The sequence below is a fragment of the Orussus abietinus genome, unplaced genomic scaffold (genome assembly GCF_000612105.2).
Source record: "Orussus abietinus isolate OABI.00-Male unplaced genomic scaffold, Oabi_2.0 scaffold30, whole genome shotgun sequence".
Lineage (NCBI taxonomy): Eukaryota > Metazoa > Arthropoda > Insecta > Hymenoptera > Orussidae > Orussus > Orussus abietinus.
In genome coordinates this window covers 289,041-309,786 of record NW_019394276.1, presented here as the reverse complement: position 1 = coordinate 309,786, position 20,746 = coordinate 289,041, and the positions used below count along the sequence as shown (strand labels likewise).

At 46.0% G+C, this 20,746-nt stretch overlaps 4 protein-coding genes across 8 annotated transcripts in view; 1 reads left to right on the top strand and 3 right to left on the bottom strand.

Annotated features, from left to right (window-relative positions):
• LOC105701745 (protein Wnt-1) overlaps positions 1-5,751 on the bottom strand; it is a 35,904-nt gene extending 30,153 nt beyond the window's left edge. Inside the window, exons 1-2 of the mRNA XM_012428767.1 lie at positions 5,423-5,751; positions 3,084-3,419 (exon numbers count right to left, since the gene is read on the bottom strand). Coding sequence (XP_012284190.1) covers positions 3,084-3,196 — 113 coding nt within the window. The 5' untranslated portion in view covers positions 3,197-3,419; positions 5,423-5,751. The remainder of the gene's footprint in view (positions 1-3,083; positions 3,420-5,422) is intronic.
• A 1,648-nt stretch (positions 5,752-7,399) lies between these two features.
• Positions 7,400-9,099, bottom strand: LOC105701631 (CDK-activating kinase assembly factor MAT1). 2 transcript variants are annotated; one of them, XM_012428529.1, is made up of 3 exons: positions 8,965-9,099; positions 8,644-8,808; positions 7,400-8,558 (listed from the first exon to the last, which is right to left on the bottom strand). In XM_012428529.1, exons 2-3 carry the CDS (start codon positions 8,765-8,767, stop codon positions 7,744-7,746), a joined length of 939 nt encoding a protein of 312 aa, XP_012283952.1. In that variant the 5' UTR covers positions 8,768-8,808; positions 8,965-9,099; the 3' UTR covers positions 7,400-7,743. The 2 variants fall into 2 exon arrangements, with proteins under 2 accessions (XP_012283952.1, XP_012283951.1); XM_012428528.1 differs by having other exon boundaries at positions 8,644-8,794.
• A 557-nt stretch (positions 9,100-9,656) lies between these two features.
• LOC105701829 (phosphoribosyl pyrophosphate synthase-associated protein 2) lies at positions 9,657-12,253 on the top strand. 3 transcript variants are annotated; one of them, XM_012428934.1, is made up of 7 exons: positions 9,657-9,818; positions 9,929-10,030; positions 10,107-10,515; positions 10,631-10,906; positions 10,986-11,132; positions 11,205-11,410; positions 11,561-12,249. In XM_012428934.1, the coding sequence occupies exons 2-6, from the start codon at positions 9,954-9,956 to the stop codon at positions 11,361-11,363; spliced, it is 1,068 nt and encodes a 355-aa protein (XP_012284357.1). In that variant the 5' UTR covers positions 9,657-9,818; positions 9,929-9,953; the 3' UTR covers positions 11,364-11,410; positions 11,561-12,249. The 3 variants fall into 3 exon arrangements, with proteins under 3 accessions (XP_012284357.1, XP_012284356.1, XP_012284355.1); XM_012428933.1 differs by having other exon boundaries at positions 11,205-12,253; XM_012428932.1 differs by having other exon boundaries at positions 9,916-10,030; positions 11,205-12,249.
• A 436-nt stretch (positions 12,254-12,689) lies between these two features.
• On the bottom strand, positions 12,690-20,196 carry LOC105701828 (retinoblastoma-like protein 1). Of its 2 annotated transcripts, XM_012428930.1 has the most exons (10): positions 19,982-20,196; positions 18,715-19,246; positions 18,335-18,631; positions 17,640-17,744; positions 17,160-17,257; positions 16,692-17,081; positions 16,164-16,600; positions 15,539-16,084; positions 15,054-15,468; positions 12,690-14,988 (listed from the first exon to the last, which is right to left on the bottom strand). In XM_012428930.1, exons 1-10 carry the CDS (start codon positions 20,117-20,119, stop codon positions 14,797-14,799), a joined length of 3,150 nt encoding a protein of 1,049 aa, XP_012284353.1. In that variant the 5' UTR covers positions 20,120-20,196; the 3' UTR covers positions 12,690-14,796. The 2 variants fall into 2 exon arrangements, with proteins under 2 accessions (XP_012284353.1, XP_012284354.1); XM_012428931.1 differs by lacking the exon at positions 17,640-17,744.
• Positions 20,197-20,746: the final 550 nt, after the last annotated feature.

The following is a 20,746-nucleotide window of genomic DNA, read 5'->3' as shown; positions in this document are numbered from 1 at the left end:
ATGAATTTATCTCCCCGGGCTTCTGCAATGTAAGTCCGTTCCATATCCGAGGGACGCTTATTACTCGCCGTCGTTAATTCAAGTGCCGGCGATAGTCGCATCTCGAGAATTACAGACGATTGCGTCGCGACGACAATACTTCCTACCACTTAGCGACTCCCTTGCACCGGACTTTTCTCTGTATCTTTGAAAGATATGCTGCCTCCTCGCAAATCCCACGGTGTAATTTTTACGATTTCCCTCCAAAAGATAAAAAAAAAAAAAGAAATCTCAATATTTCATATATCTCAATATCTCATATATTTCGTACACAACACTTCCTACCACTTAGCGACTCCCTTGCACCGGACTTTTCTCTGTATCTTTGAAAGATATGCTGCCTCCTCGCAAAACCCACGGTGTAATTTTTACGATTTACCTCCAAAGGATGAAAGAAAAAGAAAAGAAAAAAAGAAAAAGGAAATCTCAAGACACCTCGAATTTCTTCCCCCGCGAGAAATAACACACCGATAAAGTCGGCCAAAATCTCTAACAGGTGAGACTCTCAGAAAAAGAGCGGCCATCGCCATCCCCGCAAGAACCACGGTTTCCTTATTACCCGCCCACCTCTCGATAAGTTTATTTATTTATTTATCGTCCTCTCCTTAACATCGCCCTCGAATTCCCGCGACGTCGTTTCGCTCCGAGCGAGTGTCTCCGGGTATCCGCGAGTTTACGATTCCCCGAAACGTTTAAATCCCCGAAACCGCCACCTTTTCGGGCAACACCTGGCGAGGTGACGTCACACGAGGGATAAAAAGCGATCCCCAGTGGAAGCAATTGACCGCGATTGCGGTAAGTGCCCCGGCAATCGGCTCTAAATCCTTCGAAGGTCCTAGGACAGAGGAGACAGGGGGTGTACCGTCCCGTCCCGCAAGGAGGCGACAAGTGCACAGTCGAATTACAGTAAAAGTGACCGCACGAAATGGCTGCGGTCACGGCACTACTGTACACGAGCCTGAGGTCTCGGGTGACGGTGGCGAGAACCGCCGTGGTAATTTTCACCCGTGACTTTACGGTGTCATTTTTGCCCTCCCCAGGGCGCAGAAGCATTCCGAGAGGTTCCATCTCGCCAGAAGAACTCGCAAACGGGTCTTTGGTTAAGACTCAAAACAAATCCGTAAAGAACAATAAAAATCATCATTAAAATTAATATGAGCCGAAGAAAACGACGGTATATACGACTGAGTCGAGCTAATAAATAAACGACCGCGATAAGTTACACGAAATATGGGTACACTACGAAAAAGAAATTAAAAAAAAAAAAGAAAAAAGAAAAAAAAATGCATGAAACTGAAATCGTCACAATTCCGAGGAAACGTTGCATTGCATTTATTACAGTTTTCGTTCGAGTCTTTGAATTATCGGAATGTTTCCTCGGTACCGCTCGAATTATCCCAGGTTAGATGAGAATTTCTCCTCTCGGTGGAGTGAACGTAGGTGTCGGAGAGTAGTTTTCCGAGACCTTCCTGGAGGATGTTCGCGTGTCAGGGGTGACCAGGGGGGCGGACACGCGTAGGGGGCGCGCTGGTACTCGGGGCCCCTGGGCCCTATCTTCCGGTCCGAGGCGGGGGCGGAGGAGGTCCCCGGGATGAATGGCTCGCGGAGGCGTTAATGCAATTTTTAATCGCCCTCCCGTAAAGCCGACGAGCCTCGGGAAGTGGCCATCCGCGAGAGAGCCAAGGCGCGGTCCCGCGCCTCAATAAAGGATCGCCTTTATTAAACCCATATAGGGCCCCGGGCAATATACTTTTACAGCCCAGGGGCGGACATGTGAACCCGACAAGGGGGGAGCTCCGTCCGGTGGACAGTCGGAGATGGGTCCAGGTGGTCGCGGTGAGCCCGAAAGACGGACCCTAGCTCCCTATCCCAGCCTCGAGGAGGGCCCTTCCAGGGGTCCGGTAATGGCCGAGCGGCGTATTATCGGCGATCGACTCCGAAAATCGGACACCCGATGGATAGGAGGCATTCGCTCGCAATTAGCTCGCCTCCTCGCGATCCCCGGGGCCAAAACGAAGCCGACGAGGCCCAGGGCCGTAGGGCCCCGGCCCGGGCCCCTCTCCCGCGGCGTATAGTGGGAGCGATTAATCGGCCCCGGGAACCAGTTTGTCGGAAATAAAATCTCGGATGATGGCCCGACCGGGGCCCGTCAGGCCCCGAGCCGATGACCAACTGCCGAGAGATCTCGCGCGCCGACCGACGCCGATATATCGGCGCCTCTGCTCGCCACTAATGGATGACGTCGACGTCTCCCCTCTATTCTTCCCCCGATTCCAGGTTCAACGCCGGTAAAAGTCCCCGGTGTGTCGCGGCGAGGCTTGTTCCCACGCGCGACGCGGAATTCGGCGCGCAATAACCCCCCAAGGAAAAGAAAAATTCGGGAAAAAAAATCATCCCGGACTCTTTCCAACCCTACGATATTACTCATCTATACCATAGACCCGCCGACCACGTGGTACCAGGATTCACGCGTCTCAATTCGCGCGCACCTGTCCTAGGGTACCCGTGCTCTCTAGACGAGTGCGCCCGTAGAAAGCTCCCTATCTCGGATTACTTGTCTCTTGCGCGACAAACGCGACTCCGAGTGTCAAGTCCGGGAATGCCAGGACATCGATACCTGCCGGAACATAATCGAGTCGGGATATCGGGTATCGATCAGGCCAAACAAGAAATGGCATCCCTTAGATTCGCGTCCCGTACCTTACGCCACCCAGGGTCTGGAATTCCCCCCGAGGACCCTCTCTCGTGCCCAAACCAAGGTATTACGAGGATCCCGAGGGGATTACTCGCGAGCCCCTGCCAAGAATACCGACCTCGGGCAAGAATAGCGCAATTAAATCGTCCAGCCACCCGCGAGGGGGGCAACTAATCGCGCCGTTAAGGGGCCCCCCCCCCCAATTAAGAGGCGCGATTGATAAGAGATAAAACGAATGGCCCAGCCACCAGCTGGCCGGGCAACGATCCTCGGGCTTGAAAAAGGAAGGATCGGAGCCGGCAGTTGGCGCGATGGCCGATCTTATAAATCATCTGGGAGGCACTCTTACCACCAGTTGGCGCGGGCTCCTCCGGGTCTGGTGATCAGCATCAGCATCAGCAGGTACATCGGCAGCATCGCCGGCCGGCTCTCGACGACTGCTCCCAACATCTTCCCCGGCATCTCTCCTGTCTCCCTCTTCCTCTTCCTCTCTCTCTTCCTCGGTAGGCTCTCGAACGGGTTCGCCGCTAAGAAGGCTCGTCCTCTAGCTCTGCATTCTCGAGGAGGGCCCCGCGTGCGACTCGCGGCCTGTTCGTCGGTAGTCCTCGCTCGTGTCTCCGCTTCCCATCGGGGATGCGACCGCCTTGGGATTTCCACCCTCGAGTCCTCGACGGATGACCCTCTTCTAAGGAACATTACGACACCTATTGCGATACCTCTCGACCCCGCGACCCGGACCTACCCCAAGAGACGCACCTAGGGTAGGTCCAGCCTTATTTCATGTGAGATTTCCTAGACTCGGGAAATCGGGGGGTGGGGAATATATATAAAAAGGGTGGAAATAAATCTAAGAGATAGTTAATGGCGGATGAACAGGGGTAAACGAGTCGAGTCGGAGTCCCTCGAATCCACGTAACACGTGTTCCCACCTGTGCGAAGGTAATTACCATGACGCGTTGTCTCCTGTTTTTCTTTCGCCCGGGACTCGAGTTAACAAAGTTACTATTTAATTTCAGGGTCCCGTCCGGTCGCTGGGAAAAATTATGCCGGCGATATAAAGGCGGTAAAACCGCAAACGGTACGGCCGAGAGTGCGAACCAAGGAGCGGATCGTAAAGCTCGTTTCTCCTTTTTTTTTCCCCCCCCTCTCCTCCTGCTCTTATTCTTTTCCCTGACATTTCTCTCGGTACGTCGGGAGGAAAAATCGGAGGAAAGCCCGGCCGGGAAATCTATTCCACCTACAGGTACGCGAGGATCACTTTCCCATGTAAATGGCGAACTTCGCGGGAGCCCGTGGACATTTTTCCCCATTTACTTCCCCGGTACGCCCAAACGCGTCGCCTAGGTACTAAGGGTCCCAATAACGTCTCCTAGTTTATGTCCTTAGTCAACCGCGAATGGTCGCGTGGGTATCTTGGAAAGCCCCGATATCTAAGACAACCGCGTATCGCGAGGACGCCTCTTAGATTATTACCCGAGGTATAATATAATCGAGATAACGACCGCTCAGTAAATTTCGCAGGTGTCGTGGGACAGGTAAGAGCGAAAAGTCGGGTCGGATGCAACGTTACCGAGAGAGGCGGTCTTGCGGCGCACGTGTACTCGGGTTTACAGTGCGGCGTATGTAAATGAGATACACACGCGAGACCCCGACGAAAACTGGCCCGCCCCTACGTATTAAATTCACGCCAACCCTATGCACGCCGAAACGTGATTCTTTTCTTTTTTTCTACTCTTTTTAAATCATTCTTCACAATCCCAGGGGAAATTCATCCCCGCCGAAGATACACGCGATACTGGTGCGCTTACAGTGCACCGTATGTAAATGATACACCCCGACCGAATTTACACCGAGCGTGATATCTTCTTTCTTTCTTTTCCTTTTTATTCATTTCTCATTACCGAAGGGAACATTTATCCTCGCTATCGGGATAGGACCCAGATGAATCGCGGTAGCGCAGCCTATCGGCAATTTCAATCCCACCGACCCGGTGATTGTTATCTTTTCCGTTGTGCGGCTGTAACGCGAGAAGTCTTGCCTCCCGACGAGCGACTTCAACAACCTCGGGGCAAGTCGAGCCGAAAACAGCGTCGCAAGCGGCGAGCTGCGAGCTCCTTTGTCGAGGGACAAAAGCCGAACGACTGGACGAAATCGAGGAAATCTCGCATTACGATGCGCTCTCTCATTCCCTGAAACACGTTCGCCAGGTGGAATTAACGCGTCATTAGCAGACCGCCTCTAGCGACGAAACATAGAATCTTTCAGGGGGGCGCGGGGTAAAAAGGAGGAGAAAAAAACGCGACGGGGGATAAAATTCAGCCCGATCGGAGAAACATCCCGAAAGGGGAGAGAAAGGATGGACTGATCGTCCGAGGCCTCCGATTTCCCGGGGCCGACAAAGCGAGCAGCGGGAGGGGAATTCGGGCTCGGCCGGTAATTCTCGGAAATCGAGGGCCGTCCCGTTGGCGGACAAAAAAAAAAGAAAACAAAGCTCGCGAAACCGCGTAGGGCTTCCCCGACTCGACGAAACCATTCATCCGCGTACGGCGAGCCGGGCCGAAGGTCTTATCAGGGAAAAACGTCGTTAAACCGAGGAAACCTCGACCGGGGGGAATTTGACCCGGGGATCTTCCTCGGTAGGGAAAACTCAAGCGAGAGGGGGAGGGCCTCGTGGCCGCGTCCGCGTACCTACGACTAGATCCACTGGCCCCTGGGCGCGATCCGCGCCTCTAGCGGCCGTCTCCTCGCATAAAGAGACTCTCGGGATAATATATCCTGGCACGAGGTTCCGGCTTTCACATGTTTCGGTACCTCCTGGCTGGGTCACGGCTGGCCGACTGTCAAAGCGCGGAAAGCCGCGCGCCAGCGGGGCCGGAGCGACGAGGACGGACCGCGGCCGCGGGCCGCGCGAGCGAGAGAGACGCGGCTCGGTCGGTAACGCCGGCCGCGGGCTTACCGGCGGGAGCGCGTCTCCACCTTCGAGGCCGAGCGGAGGAGAGCCGGAGAGAGCGCGCAACGCGACGCCACGGCGTTCACCTAACAACTGGCCACGAGAGCCGTGGGTGGTCGGCGCCGACGGCCGCCACGAGGAAAAGGGCAAACGGGGCTTCCGGGGGCGGGGCCTCCCCGCCGAGGGCCGCGCCCCATTGGTCCGCCGGGGGTAGGGACGAGGCCGGGTTTTCGGCACCCCCGAGCACCCCTCCGCGAGACCGAGGGGCGCGCTGCCAGCGGGTTGACACCGACACTTGTCGATCCTCGATTTCGACGGTTTCGACCCACTTTTTTTTTTACTCCCTTTCTCGGCAATTCATTCCCAATGCGCTCTCTCATAAATCCGATGAATTTTCCGCCTATACTGCCGTGCCTTCATTTTTTCCCCACAGGGTTGTTTACCTTGTTTATTCAATCGGCCGCCTGTTTTTTTTTTTTTTTTTAGAATGAATTCAGATTTCTGGGAATTCTTTTGGGATTACTTGAGATCCGGTATTAATGTCGACTTCTGGGGAACTTGGGTTAGAGGTTTTTAGATTTGTTCGGTGATGTCCTTTCTTGGACGCGCAATTCATTTCTTTTGGAATGGATATTATAGGACGATGACACTCTCTGATGACATTTAGAACTGGGCTTGACAGGGCGGTAATGTGTCATTTTCAGATGGGGGGGATATTTTCTTTGTCAGATAAAACGTGTTACAACAAAGACCGGTCGAATGGCCGCAAGGTGTGCGGACGCCCGCGAGGCCGCCATTTTTACGGCCTCTCGGGTGCCGGAAATTCCCAATGTTTTTTTCTTAATTAAATTGCTCGTTGCTTCGAGGCGGTAAACTCTCGGGTGGAATGTTTTCCCTTGTTGCTATACACAATTAATGAGGGTTAGTGGAATTCTAATATCCGCGAAAGTGTCCACGTGGCGTCGGCCGAATTAATGTGGGGATCTCATCTGAGATGGTTTTTATTAACCGCGAGATTATTTAATACGCAGGGCTAGAGGCAGATCTGTTTTGTTTATTTTGACTCAACCGATGATCTCTCCTCGGCTGGAATGAAAAAGCCCGAGGACATCTGGAAGCTTTTTAAAGGTCTCTTTATACGTGTAATTATGATGAGTTACACGGTGCAACCTTTGCCTTTACAATCCTGTTACGACCGTTCCCTCGGTGAAGTAGAAAATCCAGGGCAGCTGGACATTATGGGGTGTATACTGTATATTTATAGAAACTTCAAAGAGCACCGAGTTCAGATATAGCCGCCAAGCGCTGCCAGTCTAAAACGTCCTGTTGTCAATCAGCCACACCGATCAAGGATGTCATTTTTCACTGTGATATTCTTTATCGCGAATTACACATTTTTGTTTCCACTTAAAAAATTTGCCCACTTTGTGGAGTGCAAAGGAATTTAAATAATTGTCATCGTCCGGTCTTCTGCCCTTATAATGAAATTAAAAAAATTATCGATCATTTGATTTGAGAATCTCAGCTTTAAAATTGACTGAACAATGTAGGGTAGAAAAGCAGAAATTCACAAACCGAAATTATGTACCTAGAGAGGATTGCGCAGAAATCCTACGTGTTGGTTCGTGGTAACAATGGCATGTATTCGACAGCCTGCTGAAAAGGTATATTTATATTCCTTCGGTGGAATATTAACATTACAAAATCAAGAATTATTAACAGGTTCGTATAACAGTTAGTTTTATTTAGCGCAGCTAGATGTAATTCATCGACGTATTTACACTTGGAACAAACTCGTAGATCCTCCTGGATTCAATGTTGCCAAGAATAACTCCCAATTCAAGTACCAAATTAAATAAAACCATGTTGAAGTCATTCAAGGCAGTCTCGTAGCTTCACCTCGAGGTGAAGTTTATGTTGTTTGAGAAAATCAAAGTATCTGCGATCACTGATCACTAGCGATGAATCTTGGATTCACTTTGGGCACGCTATTCACGATAGACCGTTACGGAGAGGTCTGAATTTTAAGTCCAAGCATAGGCTTGTCGAAGACCAACTGTTAAGATGGATCGTGATACAAACCAGCCATGGCTTCTTGTAACGCTCTTAAGCAAGCAATGTTAGACTTGAACCCTCCTGCTCGCTCTGCTGAATTCTCTGCCCTGATGTGCGAAACGTATCCCTTTGTCTGAAGGTCCCTCCAGCTCGGGGCATCGGGTCCTTCGATTTCTTGTCGAATTGGAGTATACGAATACGTAGGTCCTTCCTCTACCTTTGGTAGCGGAAGGAAGCTTTGGGTACCCTGCTTGCCAAATTTAATTCCGGTGCTGAACTGTGTAGCTTTAACGACTGGCACAGACTTGACTTCTTCTTTTGCAGCTTGCACAGCAGATGCGAAGGTCTGTACGATATCTTTAGCATTTTCTTCAGAGAACATTAATTCGTCAATGAGGGCTTCTTTCTCTCGAATTTTCTTTTTCTTTGTTTCCACTTCGTGCTTAGCTAATTCTAACCGTTTCTCCTCTTCCTGTAACCGTTCTAGTTCCAGAAGCTGCTCCAGCTCGCATTCTTTCCTCCCAATCCTAGATTTATTTTTCATGATTTGTTCTTTATTATCCCTCTTGTACTGCTCTATCCTTTTGTTAGTCTCGATAATATCTATATTATTTGCTAAATTAAATATGATATTCTCAATTTCCTCCAAGTAATCGTTGTACTCTCGCAAAGTAGCAAAATCCTCCTCTTTTTTATTGAAATCTCGTAGTATTCTTTTTCGTATGTCTATTTCCTTCTCTACCATCGAATCTTCGAACATCTGCACCCGGAAGTTTGTCCTGCGCAGTGGTATCTGGCATTCTGGACATGCTCCGCTCCCTGGACACAAACGATTATTTTTACACTTCCTAATTTAATAAATAACCTTGTCATATTCACAGGAGTATCAAATAAGCACAAATACCTTTCAAGAACAACAAGTCGACACAGCTCTCGCACAATGTATGTCCACAAACGTTGACCATCAATTTTAAAGACGGATTCCGATACTTGGTTGTCTTGCACCGAGGACATGCTTGCTCGTCCATGGCGTATCAGGTTCAAATCGACTAAACCTGAAAGCACATTCCTTCAATAACGAAACATTTAATGTAATTATATTCACTCTATAAGTACAAAAAGATTCAGGTATGGAATGACAACTTTTATAGGTTATTCCTTCCTTGTAATACAAAAACGTGTTTCAATGACTGTCCCGAACCGGCGCTGATAATCGAATACTTACTTAAATAATGCCGAAGCGATGACTAGTTGGTGTCGTAAAAGGCGTTGCAAGTTTTACTCGACTTTAAAACTTATTAAGCGTCAATGCACCGGTACACACTAGTTTGACATTTTTCTAAGTGAACTGAACGCGAGATTACAGTTGGCACCACTGATGCGTGACGTTAGCTACGTTAATCGGCCATTTTGAAAAAGCTCAGTTGTGTTCTTGAATTCGCTGTGTACAATCGATCCCCCTTACGGCCAGTTTAGATTTGCCTATCGGCATTCAATCACATCGCGAGTGCGCGAGCTCCTATCAGAAATACGTTGCGCCGCCCTTGGGGGCAAAAAACGGTGAAAGCTAACGTAAGAAACCAGAGGGCAGCACAGGATGCGATCACACGATCCTGCCCGTGAGCAATTTCCCAACTCATGTCTGTGTAGGCTTATATACTTTTACATAAAAATTGGAATGGGATACTCCTTTTTATTAATTGTTCAAGGCAGATGTTCGTTATGTTTTGATATTATTTTTATGTTACTTCGATGAAAGTAAATTGGTTTTTCATTTCAGAATGCCGAATGGAACAAAGGAAGTGGATGAGCCGCAAGAGAGGGAGACAAGATGGCGCGTAAATGTGCGCGGTCGGATAAACTGATTCGAACTTATCTTCGGAGTTCGAATCGAACAGCTGTGTTGCTAAATGAGTAAATAAAGGATAGCAAAGCTGAGTAGTCTGGAGGGAAGCCTGTGAAAGGTTAATCCACGGAAGCTTGGATTTATGAATTCGACTGGGCTCGGTGAGAACGAATGAGCCGTCGACCAACCGAGTAGCATTAGGAAAAATCGGAGCAGTGTAGATAAACGTACCTGTAAGTTTTTCATTCAAGGTTACTCTATCGTAATTACGATTATGAAGGGTGGTTTGCCTTGGTGATATCATGCAATTGAGTAGTCTCGTTAACGCAGTCTCGTTTCGAAGGAGTCAGTAGTTCGGTCTGATCAAGATGGACAGGTCACCGACGTCGGACATAGTTATCATCTCTGGTAACTCTCACATGGAATTGGCGAGGTTAATAGCAGAGTAAGTTTCTGGTAATGCATTGTATTATTGGATTTGTTTGTTAGTAAGTGCCAGTCGTACACGTTTATTTTCACAGTCGCCTCGGAGTGAAGACCGGAGGATGCGCGGTCTACCACAAATCGAATAGGGAAACCATGGTCGAGATTAGCGATTCGGTGCGTGGAAAGGACATCTACATTATACAAACCGGCGCGAAGGATGTTAACAATAATATTATGGAGCTGCTCATCATGGCTTATGCCTGTAAAACTTCTTCGGCTAAGAATATCGTCGGTGTTATACCTTACTTGCCTTACTCGAAGCAGTGCAAGATGCGTAAGCGAGGCTGCATCGTATCGAAGTTGCTTGCAAAGATGATGTGCAAAAGTGGCCTGACGCACATCATTACCATGGATTTGCACCAAAAAGAAATTCAAGGGTTTTTCGATTGTCCTGTGGACAATTTACGAGCTAGCCCATTTTTATTACAGTATATCCAAGAAAGTGTAAGTAAATGTATGTAATCTTAAAAGCAGTGATCTGAACTTACAATCAAGTAACTAGTGCGAGCACTTGGTTCCGACGGCATTTCAATAGGATGGAATGGATGTTCCTCGATAGATTCCAGACTACCGTAACTCAGTGATAGTGGCCCGAAATCCTGGCAGTGCGAAGAAAGCAACCAGCTATGCCGAAAGGTTACGACTTGGAATTGCTGTGATTCACGGAGAACAACGAGAAGCAGAATCTGACATGAACGATGGTCGTTATTCACCACCAGCGTTAGCACCTTCGCGGACTATGGAAGTTGGAGTCGGGGTACCGGTACATCCTGCCAAAGAGAAACCACCTATAAATGTCGTCGGAGATGTTGGCGGTCGTATTGCCATAATGGTGGTTAGTAATTAAAATATGCACTCGATACTTATCGCTAATCTTAAATCTGAATTTATATTAATTTTGTACGTTTTTCTAGGATGACATGGTGGACGACGTTGAAACCTACGTAGCTGCAGCGGAGGTACTAAAAGAAAGAGGCGCTTGTAAAGTATACATACTGGCGACACACGGTTTGCTCAGCTCCGATGCACCTAGATTCATAGAAGAATCACAGATCGACGAGGTAATTTAAAATAATTGATAAACACGTCCCTTTCTTATATTATAGTATTGCAAACAATACAATGTCTTCCAGGTAGTGGTTACCAACACGATTCCTCACGAATTGCAAAAGATGCAGTGTCCAAAAATCAAGACGGTGGACATCAGCATTTTGCTGGCAGAAGCTATTAGACGCATTCACAATAAAGAGTCGATGTCCTACTTGTTTAAAAACGTCACTCTTGAGGACTGAAGAGTCTTTGGGCTGCACTTCAAGGAATCATCCCAAAGCTTCGAAAGGTCAACAGCTTTATGGTGTACAAAAGTACTGTGTGGGGGGAAATTGGAATAAGGAAAGGAATTCTTACTTGTACCGTTCCATGCTGGGGACCACTCCAAGGACACATATCTATTCCTTGATTTTCTACATGATATTTTTATATTTTTCAGAGGACAAATCAACGTGAAACCGCCGTAGCCTTAAGTTTCAACCCTTGACCGGTGATTGAACACCTTGGCCGGTGTGTTACCTATCTCGAAAATACATTTTACTCGCGGATCAGAGTGATTACTCGTTTCGTTACGTCAATTTACACATGACATCACAGCTGGTCATTGTTAGTTCCTCAGATAAATGGTTCAAATAAACACTTCTTTTAAAAAAAAAAAAAAAGAGTGAAAAATATCAATTTTTACTAAGTACATTAATGCAAGGCGGTACGAGTAGTCAGGTGCTGACATTCGAGCCTTGTCAATTTTCCATGACTATTCAATCACAGATCAAGCTCTCCTTTAACTCGTAACGTCGCAAAATATTGCCCAACCAAGGTAACGAAAGGAGTAACCGTTTCAGACTCTGTTTTTGCCGACCCATCCAAAGGTGGTCCATTTGCGTTATTCCAAAGCAATTGTGCACCTCGCACCGAAAATTCCCAGCGTAATTATCATAGAGGTAAATCCATGTTATCGCTGTTTCTAGACGCTACCATGTAAAAGAGAGTAGATTGTTATCGCGAGCAGAGTCGCGGAGTATTGGTCCCGGAATAATCTCGGCGATACGATAGATTTCAGGTATTATATTTAACTGTTTACCTGTATTTTAGCTCGCGAGTCTCAATAAATGCATTTCGAGAAACCCACCAACCAAGAGATCGCCATTCCACTCACCGGTCGTCTAGTTTCGTTTAATCCAAAAATTGGTCTGTTAGCGTTTTAGGACTGTCTACATGGTACGTCAGTCTTAATTTATTATTCCAGCGTTACAAGCTGCGTTATTTTAGGAACTCTGCGAATACAGCCTCTAGAAATTGCAGGTACACATACGCCCCCCATTAGTTCCATCTATCCCGGGAAGAAAGTAATCGAATTGTTCTTATTCAGAGAATCCTAATTACCCGGGGACGAAAAAGTAAAAGAAAAGAAGATCACCAGCCAAAGTCAGACAATTAAGGCAATACCTCGCCCGGTCGTTGACCACAATCAGACCAAGAAAATCGAGAAATCCACAACCGCCGGATTTTCTCCCAACGACCAAGAACGTTACGCTTTCACAACTCCAACTGCGAATGCACGATTCTTGACAACATTTATTTTCCTAATTTATTCTCAGGTAATAATACTATGTACAAACTAATAATAATTCATTGTATCCTGATAAAAATTCTCTCTACACTGCCGTGTCAGGCCGGCTCGCAGGAATTGCAAAGATTATCCTACCGAGGAGGAGAGATAAACGCGTGGAGAGAAAGCGAGTCTTCCTCCGATTGAAGAAAGTATTGCCGCACGATCGGGCCCCTAACGTCTAAGCTTCGTATAAGCTAATTTCATTCCCTGCTTCATTATTTTTTTTTCCCCCTCTTCTTTTCTCGTTATCCTCTGCCGTTATTCCGTTCCGATCAACGACCGATTACCTTGAATCATAAACGCGTGGTTTCGTAATATATATGTATATAAAAAAAAAGAAAAAAAAAGAAAGAAAGAAAACCAAAAACGGCAGAACAATGAGATCAAACGGTTATGTAAAGTAAAATTTGGAACCGCTCAAGCTTAGGTCTTGATGAAAAATGGTCAAACTTGAGACGTCCCTCTCCGCGTAGGGCACAATCGATTACAGACGACGACGTTAGCTCCAAACGAAATCTCAGGCGTTTAGAGTTATCCGAACCTTTAAGGCGAGCTCGAAATCGGAAAACCGAAATTCGAGGATGCTTTAAAAACGCTTTCGCGAAAACCCATCGAGCCCACACCTATGATCATCCTCCAGCGAGCCCGAAATCGATCCGATCGCTCGACGTGACGACTTACGTCCTACGAAAAAAAAAAAAATCTATATATATAATATATATATCTATGTATATAATATTAATGTAAATTAACAAATATATCACCCGAATCGCAACCGCCTTTCTTCTCGACGTCTAGAGCCACCTTATGCGAGATTTCTCCGATTTTTGGGCGTTAACGATCGATATTGACTATCGCGAATCAATGATTCCTCTCCAATTGGCAACGCGGTACGACGCATTTGTGATTCCCCGGATTTTTTTAACCTATTGACACCGATAAAAAGTATGAAATCTCATTTCCAGTACGCCCCACAATTGTCTCGCACAAAATGACCTCGACGTAATTGCTCGCAAGAGATCTAGACCTGCTAGGAAGGACACCGACCGATGGAAGATCGATGTCCACGCGTCCTTATGACTCTTTACGATTAAAAGGAAAAAAAAAAATAGAAATTAAAAAAAATAAAAGAAAGAAAAATCAAAAGGACTCTCTTGGATATATTGTTAGCGGCGAGAGCTCGCCGAGGAGACTCGCACCTGACGTGCCAACTCTGGAGCGGCAGTTGGTCGCAAGTTATGCTACCGGCATCGTTCACGTGAAATTCATAAAAATTAACGAGAATTAATCCAAACAATGTACCTCCTCGTGATACGATTAGCACACGCAGCCTGCTCGGTTGTAAAATTGATTTGAAATAGTCGGTAGTACAGCCTAATCCTAAATACAAAATTTGATTTTCCGTGGATTAAAACTGACCGGAGAAAAAAAAACCAGATCGACCTGCGTCGCGTACCGCCTTCTCGGCTCCCATTCGTTCTTCAACGTTCCCCTCGCTACAAAGCAGTCTTTTTGGTGCACCTTGGAGCAGTCCAAGCATAAGGGAAGCATCTTTAGGGTTCGAAGTTGTAAAGAGAAGAGAAAAAAAAAAAAGGTTCCAGTGGTATAGAAACGGCGAGTTGTCCCAGAGCTGTGCATCAGAAAAATATTTCGATTACCCGATTGCTTTCAAGTCATTCACACTCGGACGTTCCTACAAAAATGGCTGATGACAAACTTCCCGACGTCCTTCGACTCGAAGGAACTCCTATCCTCGAGGGAGAAGAAGAAATCAGTCGTAGAAACTTCCCTCGAGTGGTTGACGCGTTAAAAAGTCATGCCTAATTTTAGAGAATGATCGATGTTACCGACTGTACCCTGCCGACGATTCGTCCTTGAGATACCTCATAAATGCCAGTTACTATCAGTCACTGGACTCGTCGTCGGTACCGAGCTATCTGGCCGTTGGTACTCGTCCTCGATGGACGACGCGCTGAACGAATGAAGGGCCAAATTCCGACCCTTATTCACAATCGGTCGCGAGAGACGAAAGACTTCAGGATCTGACGAACCCTGGAAAGAAGCTACTGATTCTGAGTACGACGTTCCCCCATAATGTTCTCCAGCTTCCTGGCGACGAAGGTCGTGACCGTCTTCTTAGCGGGGGACTGCTCCTCGGATGACATCTCCACGTCGGTGTCGTCCGACAGTAAACGCTTGCCAACGGATTTCCGGGCGTCTACGGAGATCATCATCTTGTTGATGGCTTCTAGGTCCTGAAACGAGAGAAATATCGTCTCAATGGGTTTTCATTAACCCAAACGTTAATTGGGGTATTTACCTTGGCAGGACTGCGACTGAAACAATAACTAAGCTGAGGTGCCGGCGAGGCAGTGAACGCCTTCGGGTCCAAGGCCCGGGTCATCACGCTGCTGGTCACTCGCCTGACCGGCGAATTGGTTGCAGGCTTGCTTCTTGGCAACGGACTAAGCGTCAAATTGGCTACCCCTCCGCGAGACCAGCCGAGTCTGTTTGCCACCTCTTTGACCTGAGGTACGTATACCGTGTTGTAGAACTTTATGAGATCCCCTCGCGTCATGGTGCCGAAATTCTGCGAGGTCCCCGCCATGTTGGTAGGTGTCAGCGGAGCTACGTTTTTCCCACGACCTTCGAAGGACTCGGCATAATTTCCAGCCTCGACGTCCTCGTAGTTGCCGTTGGCTTCGTTTCGCTGACCTCTCGTGATTAACACAGACCTGTGGAGACGCAATCGATATCGATATCGTTGTTGAGTTTAGAAGAGCAAGGTGCGGAAGGGAACCAAACCTGTAGATATGAGATTCAGCCTGAGGCTGAAGCCGATAGCAGCGCATGATCTCCGTGAAGGAGTGCTTCTCCATTTTGGCCAGCTTGCAGATCACGTAAACGGCGCACATCAGGATCTGGTCGAGATGGCGATCCTTCATGAGGTCGGTGCGCTCCTTGATCGAGTACTCGAAAATCGTCCAGATTTTCTTCTTCAGGTCGACGTCGGTGATCTCGAGAGAAGTGCAAAGAGCTTGCATACGAATGCCACCGAGGGCGTAGAACTTCCTGAAGAAGAGGGCTACCGAGCCGGTCCTGCGAGGTTTGGCTGGTTCCCGGCTTACTAAAGAAGATTGCACCGGAGTGCTAGTAACTGCCGACGCTGTCGTCTTTGGAATTATTTGTTCTGGCATGGCAACGAGTATCTTCGAAGAAGGATCTAAAGTTAGAACTTTTGGAGATAGGACGCTCTGCCCAACCCGAAGGACACTTTGGCCTCCCGTTAGTCGGTTCTCGGGGAAGAGTCGCTTTTTTGCTATACCCGATGCTACGACTGGAGATTGGAATCTAAAAAGAGATTTGGATTTGTAAATAATGAAGGAAAAGCGAATCAGACCAAGGATGGACAATGAATGTAATGACGAACCTTTCTGAAGCAGAAGAAATAGGACTTTGCATCACGTCATGATGATTGCCTCGGTCCAAAGCTATTCTTCGCAAGACTGGTTGACCAGGAGTATTTGGATCTACCGTGTCCAAAGTACCTGGTAGAGAGGCCTCTTCGCAGCTGGGTACTCCACCTTCGGTGTTTTCAATTGCAGTCCAAAGAACGCTATCCCCTTGCCAAGCTAGAGACTCCAGGATTTTCTCTTCGCTGTGATTCAAATGTTTTACTATATCTCGTGGCAACTGGTCTTCTACTCGGACAATTACTTCTATCACTTTGTAGAAATAATAGGCCTCTAAGTTCAACGTTTTCAAGATCCAGGGGAACGTGCGATCTTTGTTCTTGTAGGAGTAGATCACTATTTCCAGACAACATGCCATCAGACACTGCAGGAATACTTCGTTCGATAGCAAATTCTGTAAAGAAATAAAATCGTAACGATGTAAAAATGAATGCTATTGTTGAACCGTTAATCTGTTCCTCCAGCACTGGCTATTTTACACTTACCACGATGTCATAATTAGGTTTTATTCGTTTCTCATCAATTAATATCATTTCTAGTAGCTTGTAGAAAAGTGTTTGAGCTAAGAAGAGACGTTTCTTGCCAAAGTCCAAAGTAGAAGAATCATTGTCTTCCACGTTCTGCGTATAATTGGCATAAAATCTTTCTCCGATCTCTTTTACTTTCGCTTCAACGAGTGACTTAACATCCTGGGTACATCCATTAAACATCTCCAGTAAACTTTCACTCGGTGCTGGTTGACGTCCAGCAAGCAGTGCTTGAAGTCTAATCACACTTTGCGTAGCTGTCGATACCACCGTAACATTGGACAAATCTTTCGTTCTGAGGTACTTGCGGCCCGTTAATGGAGTTGGCGGAGCCAAATGCTGCATTTGCTGCAACGGCAAAGTGTACAAAGTTAAAAATATAAGAAACAGAAAATCGATTAAAAAGAATGGACAATATAAACATACTCCTCCGTACTGTTCCCTCTTTAATTGAAATTGCTCGTGCAAGTCACCGACATTGACCATTTTCGTTGGTGAACCAATATTGTCACTGGCATCAGCACCTGAAATCAAATTTCAAATTTTATACACATTACTACTGCTATACCCTTGTATCGACATTACTAGATCACAAAACATTTCCAACTTTAAGATTATTATTGATCACCACACATTAATCTCCACTCATTCTTTCCTTTTACATTAAAAACATTTTACTGACTAGGTTGCGGAACTAAATAATTTCTATGATACAATGCACTACCATGCAGTGCGTTAAAAACATGTATATACTAGATGTGTTATATTACAAAGGAAATAGACACATAATGTATTGGAAAACAATTTGATATCAATTGCCAAATTTTAATTCCTGTTTTTCAAAGTCTTTCCAAGTTCGGAACGGAGACTTTATTTTCAGATTTTGCTGGATTACTGTAGACCCACCTTTTTGAAAATTGTTCCTTGGAAGCACAGAAGCATAATATGTGAAATCTCCTCCAACTATTTCCAAGCATGTTAAGGCATTCAGTCTGACGCGCCTCCACTCAGCTGCAAAGCACAGCCACGAAGAAGCAGACACAAATCGGTTATCAGGCAGAAATGAACACGATTAAAAAGGAAACAAAAAGTGGGCGCAGCTAAAGCATGTAGCACAGGCAGTAAAAAAGGTAACAAATGCTAATACTAAAAGCTGGAAATACATGATCATATGAGCACAAAATAAATAGGCAGAGTAAAATTGCTTTGATACTGATTGTGCAAACCTGAAATCCTGGCGTGTTTATTAAAAATAAAGGACGATCTTTCTCGTGAGGAAAAAAAACAATGAAGAAAATACGTTTGTCTTTTGTTTTTATGGCACATGCACGCTGTGGTGTGGGCAACTACAGATTTGCACATAGGAAATAATATTCTTTAAACTATTTTACATTCAAATCTTATGCATTCAGTCAGAAATTTTAAATATACATACTCGCCGTTAAACATTCATTCTCATTCTCTGAGCATTCCAAGATTGATCTTCAGAAAATTAGTTCAGCGGCATGTACTTCATTTTAACATGGTATTTCTTCAGAAATTTAAGTAATAGCCGAGCAAAGGAATAATTTTCGGCACAAGGAGAAAGTGAAGCTGCTTACCTAGGAATATTCTTTCATCGAAGTCACCGACATTCAAGACGTGCTGTTCGTAGGTTTTATTGATAGCTTTGTTATTGCCATCAAAATTTAAAGCTTCAAGAATCCCTGAAAAATTTGATGGGTCCCCACGCAGAATCTTCTCATTGAATAATTTATTTATGTGATTCTTCAGAGAATACTCTTTGATAACTTTAGCTTCCACAGCAATAGCTTCATGGCGATCGCAGAGTAAACCGACAATACAGTTTGCAGTCTTTGGTGGGATGTAGTCCTCGTCGCTAAAGTTAGGTGGTAATCCTAAATTTATAAAGAAAAATGTAGATTACAATTTCTATTAGAGAACCTACGGTCATAAGTCATTAGTTACATGGATAACGCACCAGAGAAATTTGCATTAAGAAGATCTTTCCTATTAGCCAATACGGCATTGCTGTATATGAGATCGCAGCATGCCAATAATAAATGGTAGGAGTTGACAAGATCATCAGAGATGTCTGGAAAGGCACCCTTTACACAGACAAAAAGGGTCCAGCAAAACTCAAAGACTCTAGCTGGAGTGCAAGGCATCGCCTTGTGCCTTCTGGATCTTGGTGGTCGTGAGACATCTTCTCCTGGATTTTTAAAAATGTCTGTAAAAATAGGCTGGTATTTCTTGAAGATCACCATAGAAACAGCAAAGTTCCGCTCCAACTTCTCAATTTTAGAGCGAAAGTCTTGCGGCATATTTGCCATATCTGCCCAAGATTTGCTTTTTGAAAAAAACTGGATCAAGGAAAGATTGCACAGTCGGAGTAATCGAGTCAAAGAAACACAGTTGCCCTCTACGTTTGCCCCTGTCTTTCCAACGGTTGGCGTCGATGACTTCCGACATGCGACATAAAGCGCACATCCTATCCAATGTAATTGATCTCCCTGAAAATCATTATTTTCGTTATATTCAATACCAAGATATTTATTGATTTAATTAAGTATAAGCAAACACAGTGAGCACAGGAAAAAGCAAGACTTCCGAAGGATAAAAAAAGAAATCATATAATAATCACTATTTTCACTAGTAAAAATCTGTAAAAACCCTTGCTTTTCAATGCTTTTAACATTAGGCTAAACAGTAATAATCGAGAAATATATTTAGGGTCCCAAATGCAGCAGAAAAGTGTTTTCTATAAACACGTAATTTCAGACACAAAATTTTACGGTTCAATAAATAGTTTTTAGAAATAAATATCAAGAGTCTCGTTAAACATGCAAATATCTTTCTGCAGATGCAAAGACTAGCATAACTAATTTTATCAAAGCTAAATAATAAATTGCCAGAGTAGGATCCCATTCAAAGCACCCTCGCGGCCGTGCGAAGCGAGGAATTAGGCTTTCGAGCAATCTCGGTGAAGAATGTGGAGATAAAAAAAAAAGTGTAGTATCGCGAGGCGAAATTATTGGTGCACTGAGGCGACAATTGAGATAAGGCGCGAGAATGCCGAGCAAAACAGTGGACACGAATCGAACGTCGTGGGAGGAACGGAAAGAGGGTTTTATCGAGAAAAGCGAGGGACTTATCGGGGCTCGTTGGAAAGCGTACACATCGGGGAAGACGAAGGGTTCGTTAAGGGCAAAGCAGACCGCAGAATGCGAGATCGAACGGTGAAATACCTCAAGGGTGTAGTTCTGTCGGATAGTTTCGTAAGACTTCCAGGCCTCGGAGGCCGCTGTCGCGTCCATATTAAGCTTTTGGCACAAATCCTGATGCCTGCTGTAGGTCGAGTCTTCTATATCGTCCGACTGGCCCATCTTGGACGTGCGATTCGCGATTTGTATCACTTAGAATCACAGAAACGTTCTCACCGCTCCTCGATCGGGGTGCGCCATACGAGGACCCCGTAACGCTTTGGCGGGAAACGACCGAACGCCGCCATCTTGGACTACTTAGCGGGAACTTTAAAGAATCTAATTTCGCGGGAAAAAAGCACCCCCTAAAGATCCCCGTGAGAGTCGTGGTCGTAACTTGTCCACCCCTCGTTTCCGCGATACTTGACGCCTTTTTAAAGTAATTTCGGGATTCACCGAAGAAAATATAGGAGTTTTTAGAAAAGTTAACAGTGGTACTATTTCCTTCCACCACCATCGACGAAGCGGGAGGGGCGAAGTTCAGGGAACACGTTCGGGGAAAGCTAAGGGCTAACGAAATGGTTACGTTACACCGTAATGCCACTGGAAGGGAGTGATTATTCCTAAATAATTATTCGGAATAATTTATTGGTCTATCAAAAGTTTATAAAAGGAGAGCGTTGAAACTAAATAAAGACTTGCGCATGATTTCCCGCTTCGTGGATCGGATGTTGCCACGATTCTGCCATATTGGATAAAGGACCAATCAGCAATCGACAAGGACTCACGTGCTCCCGCGCGCGGCACATT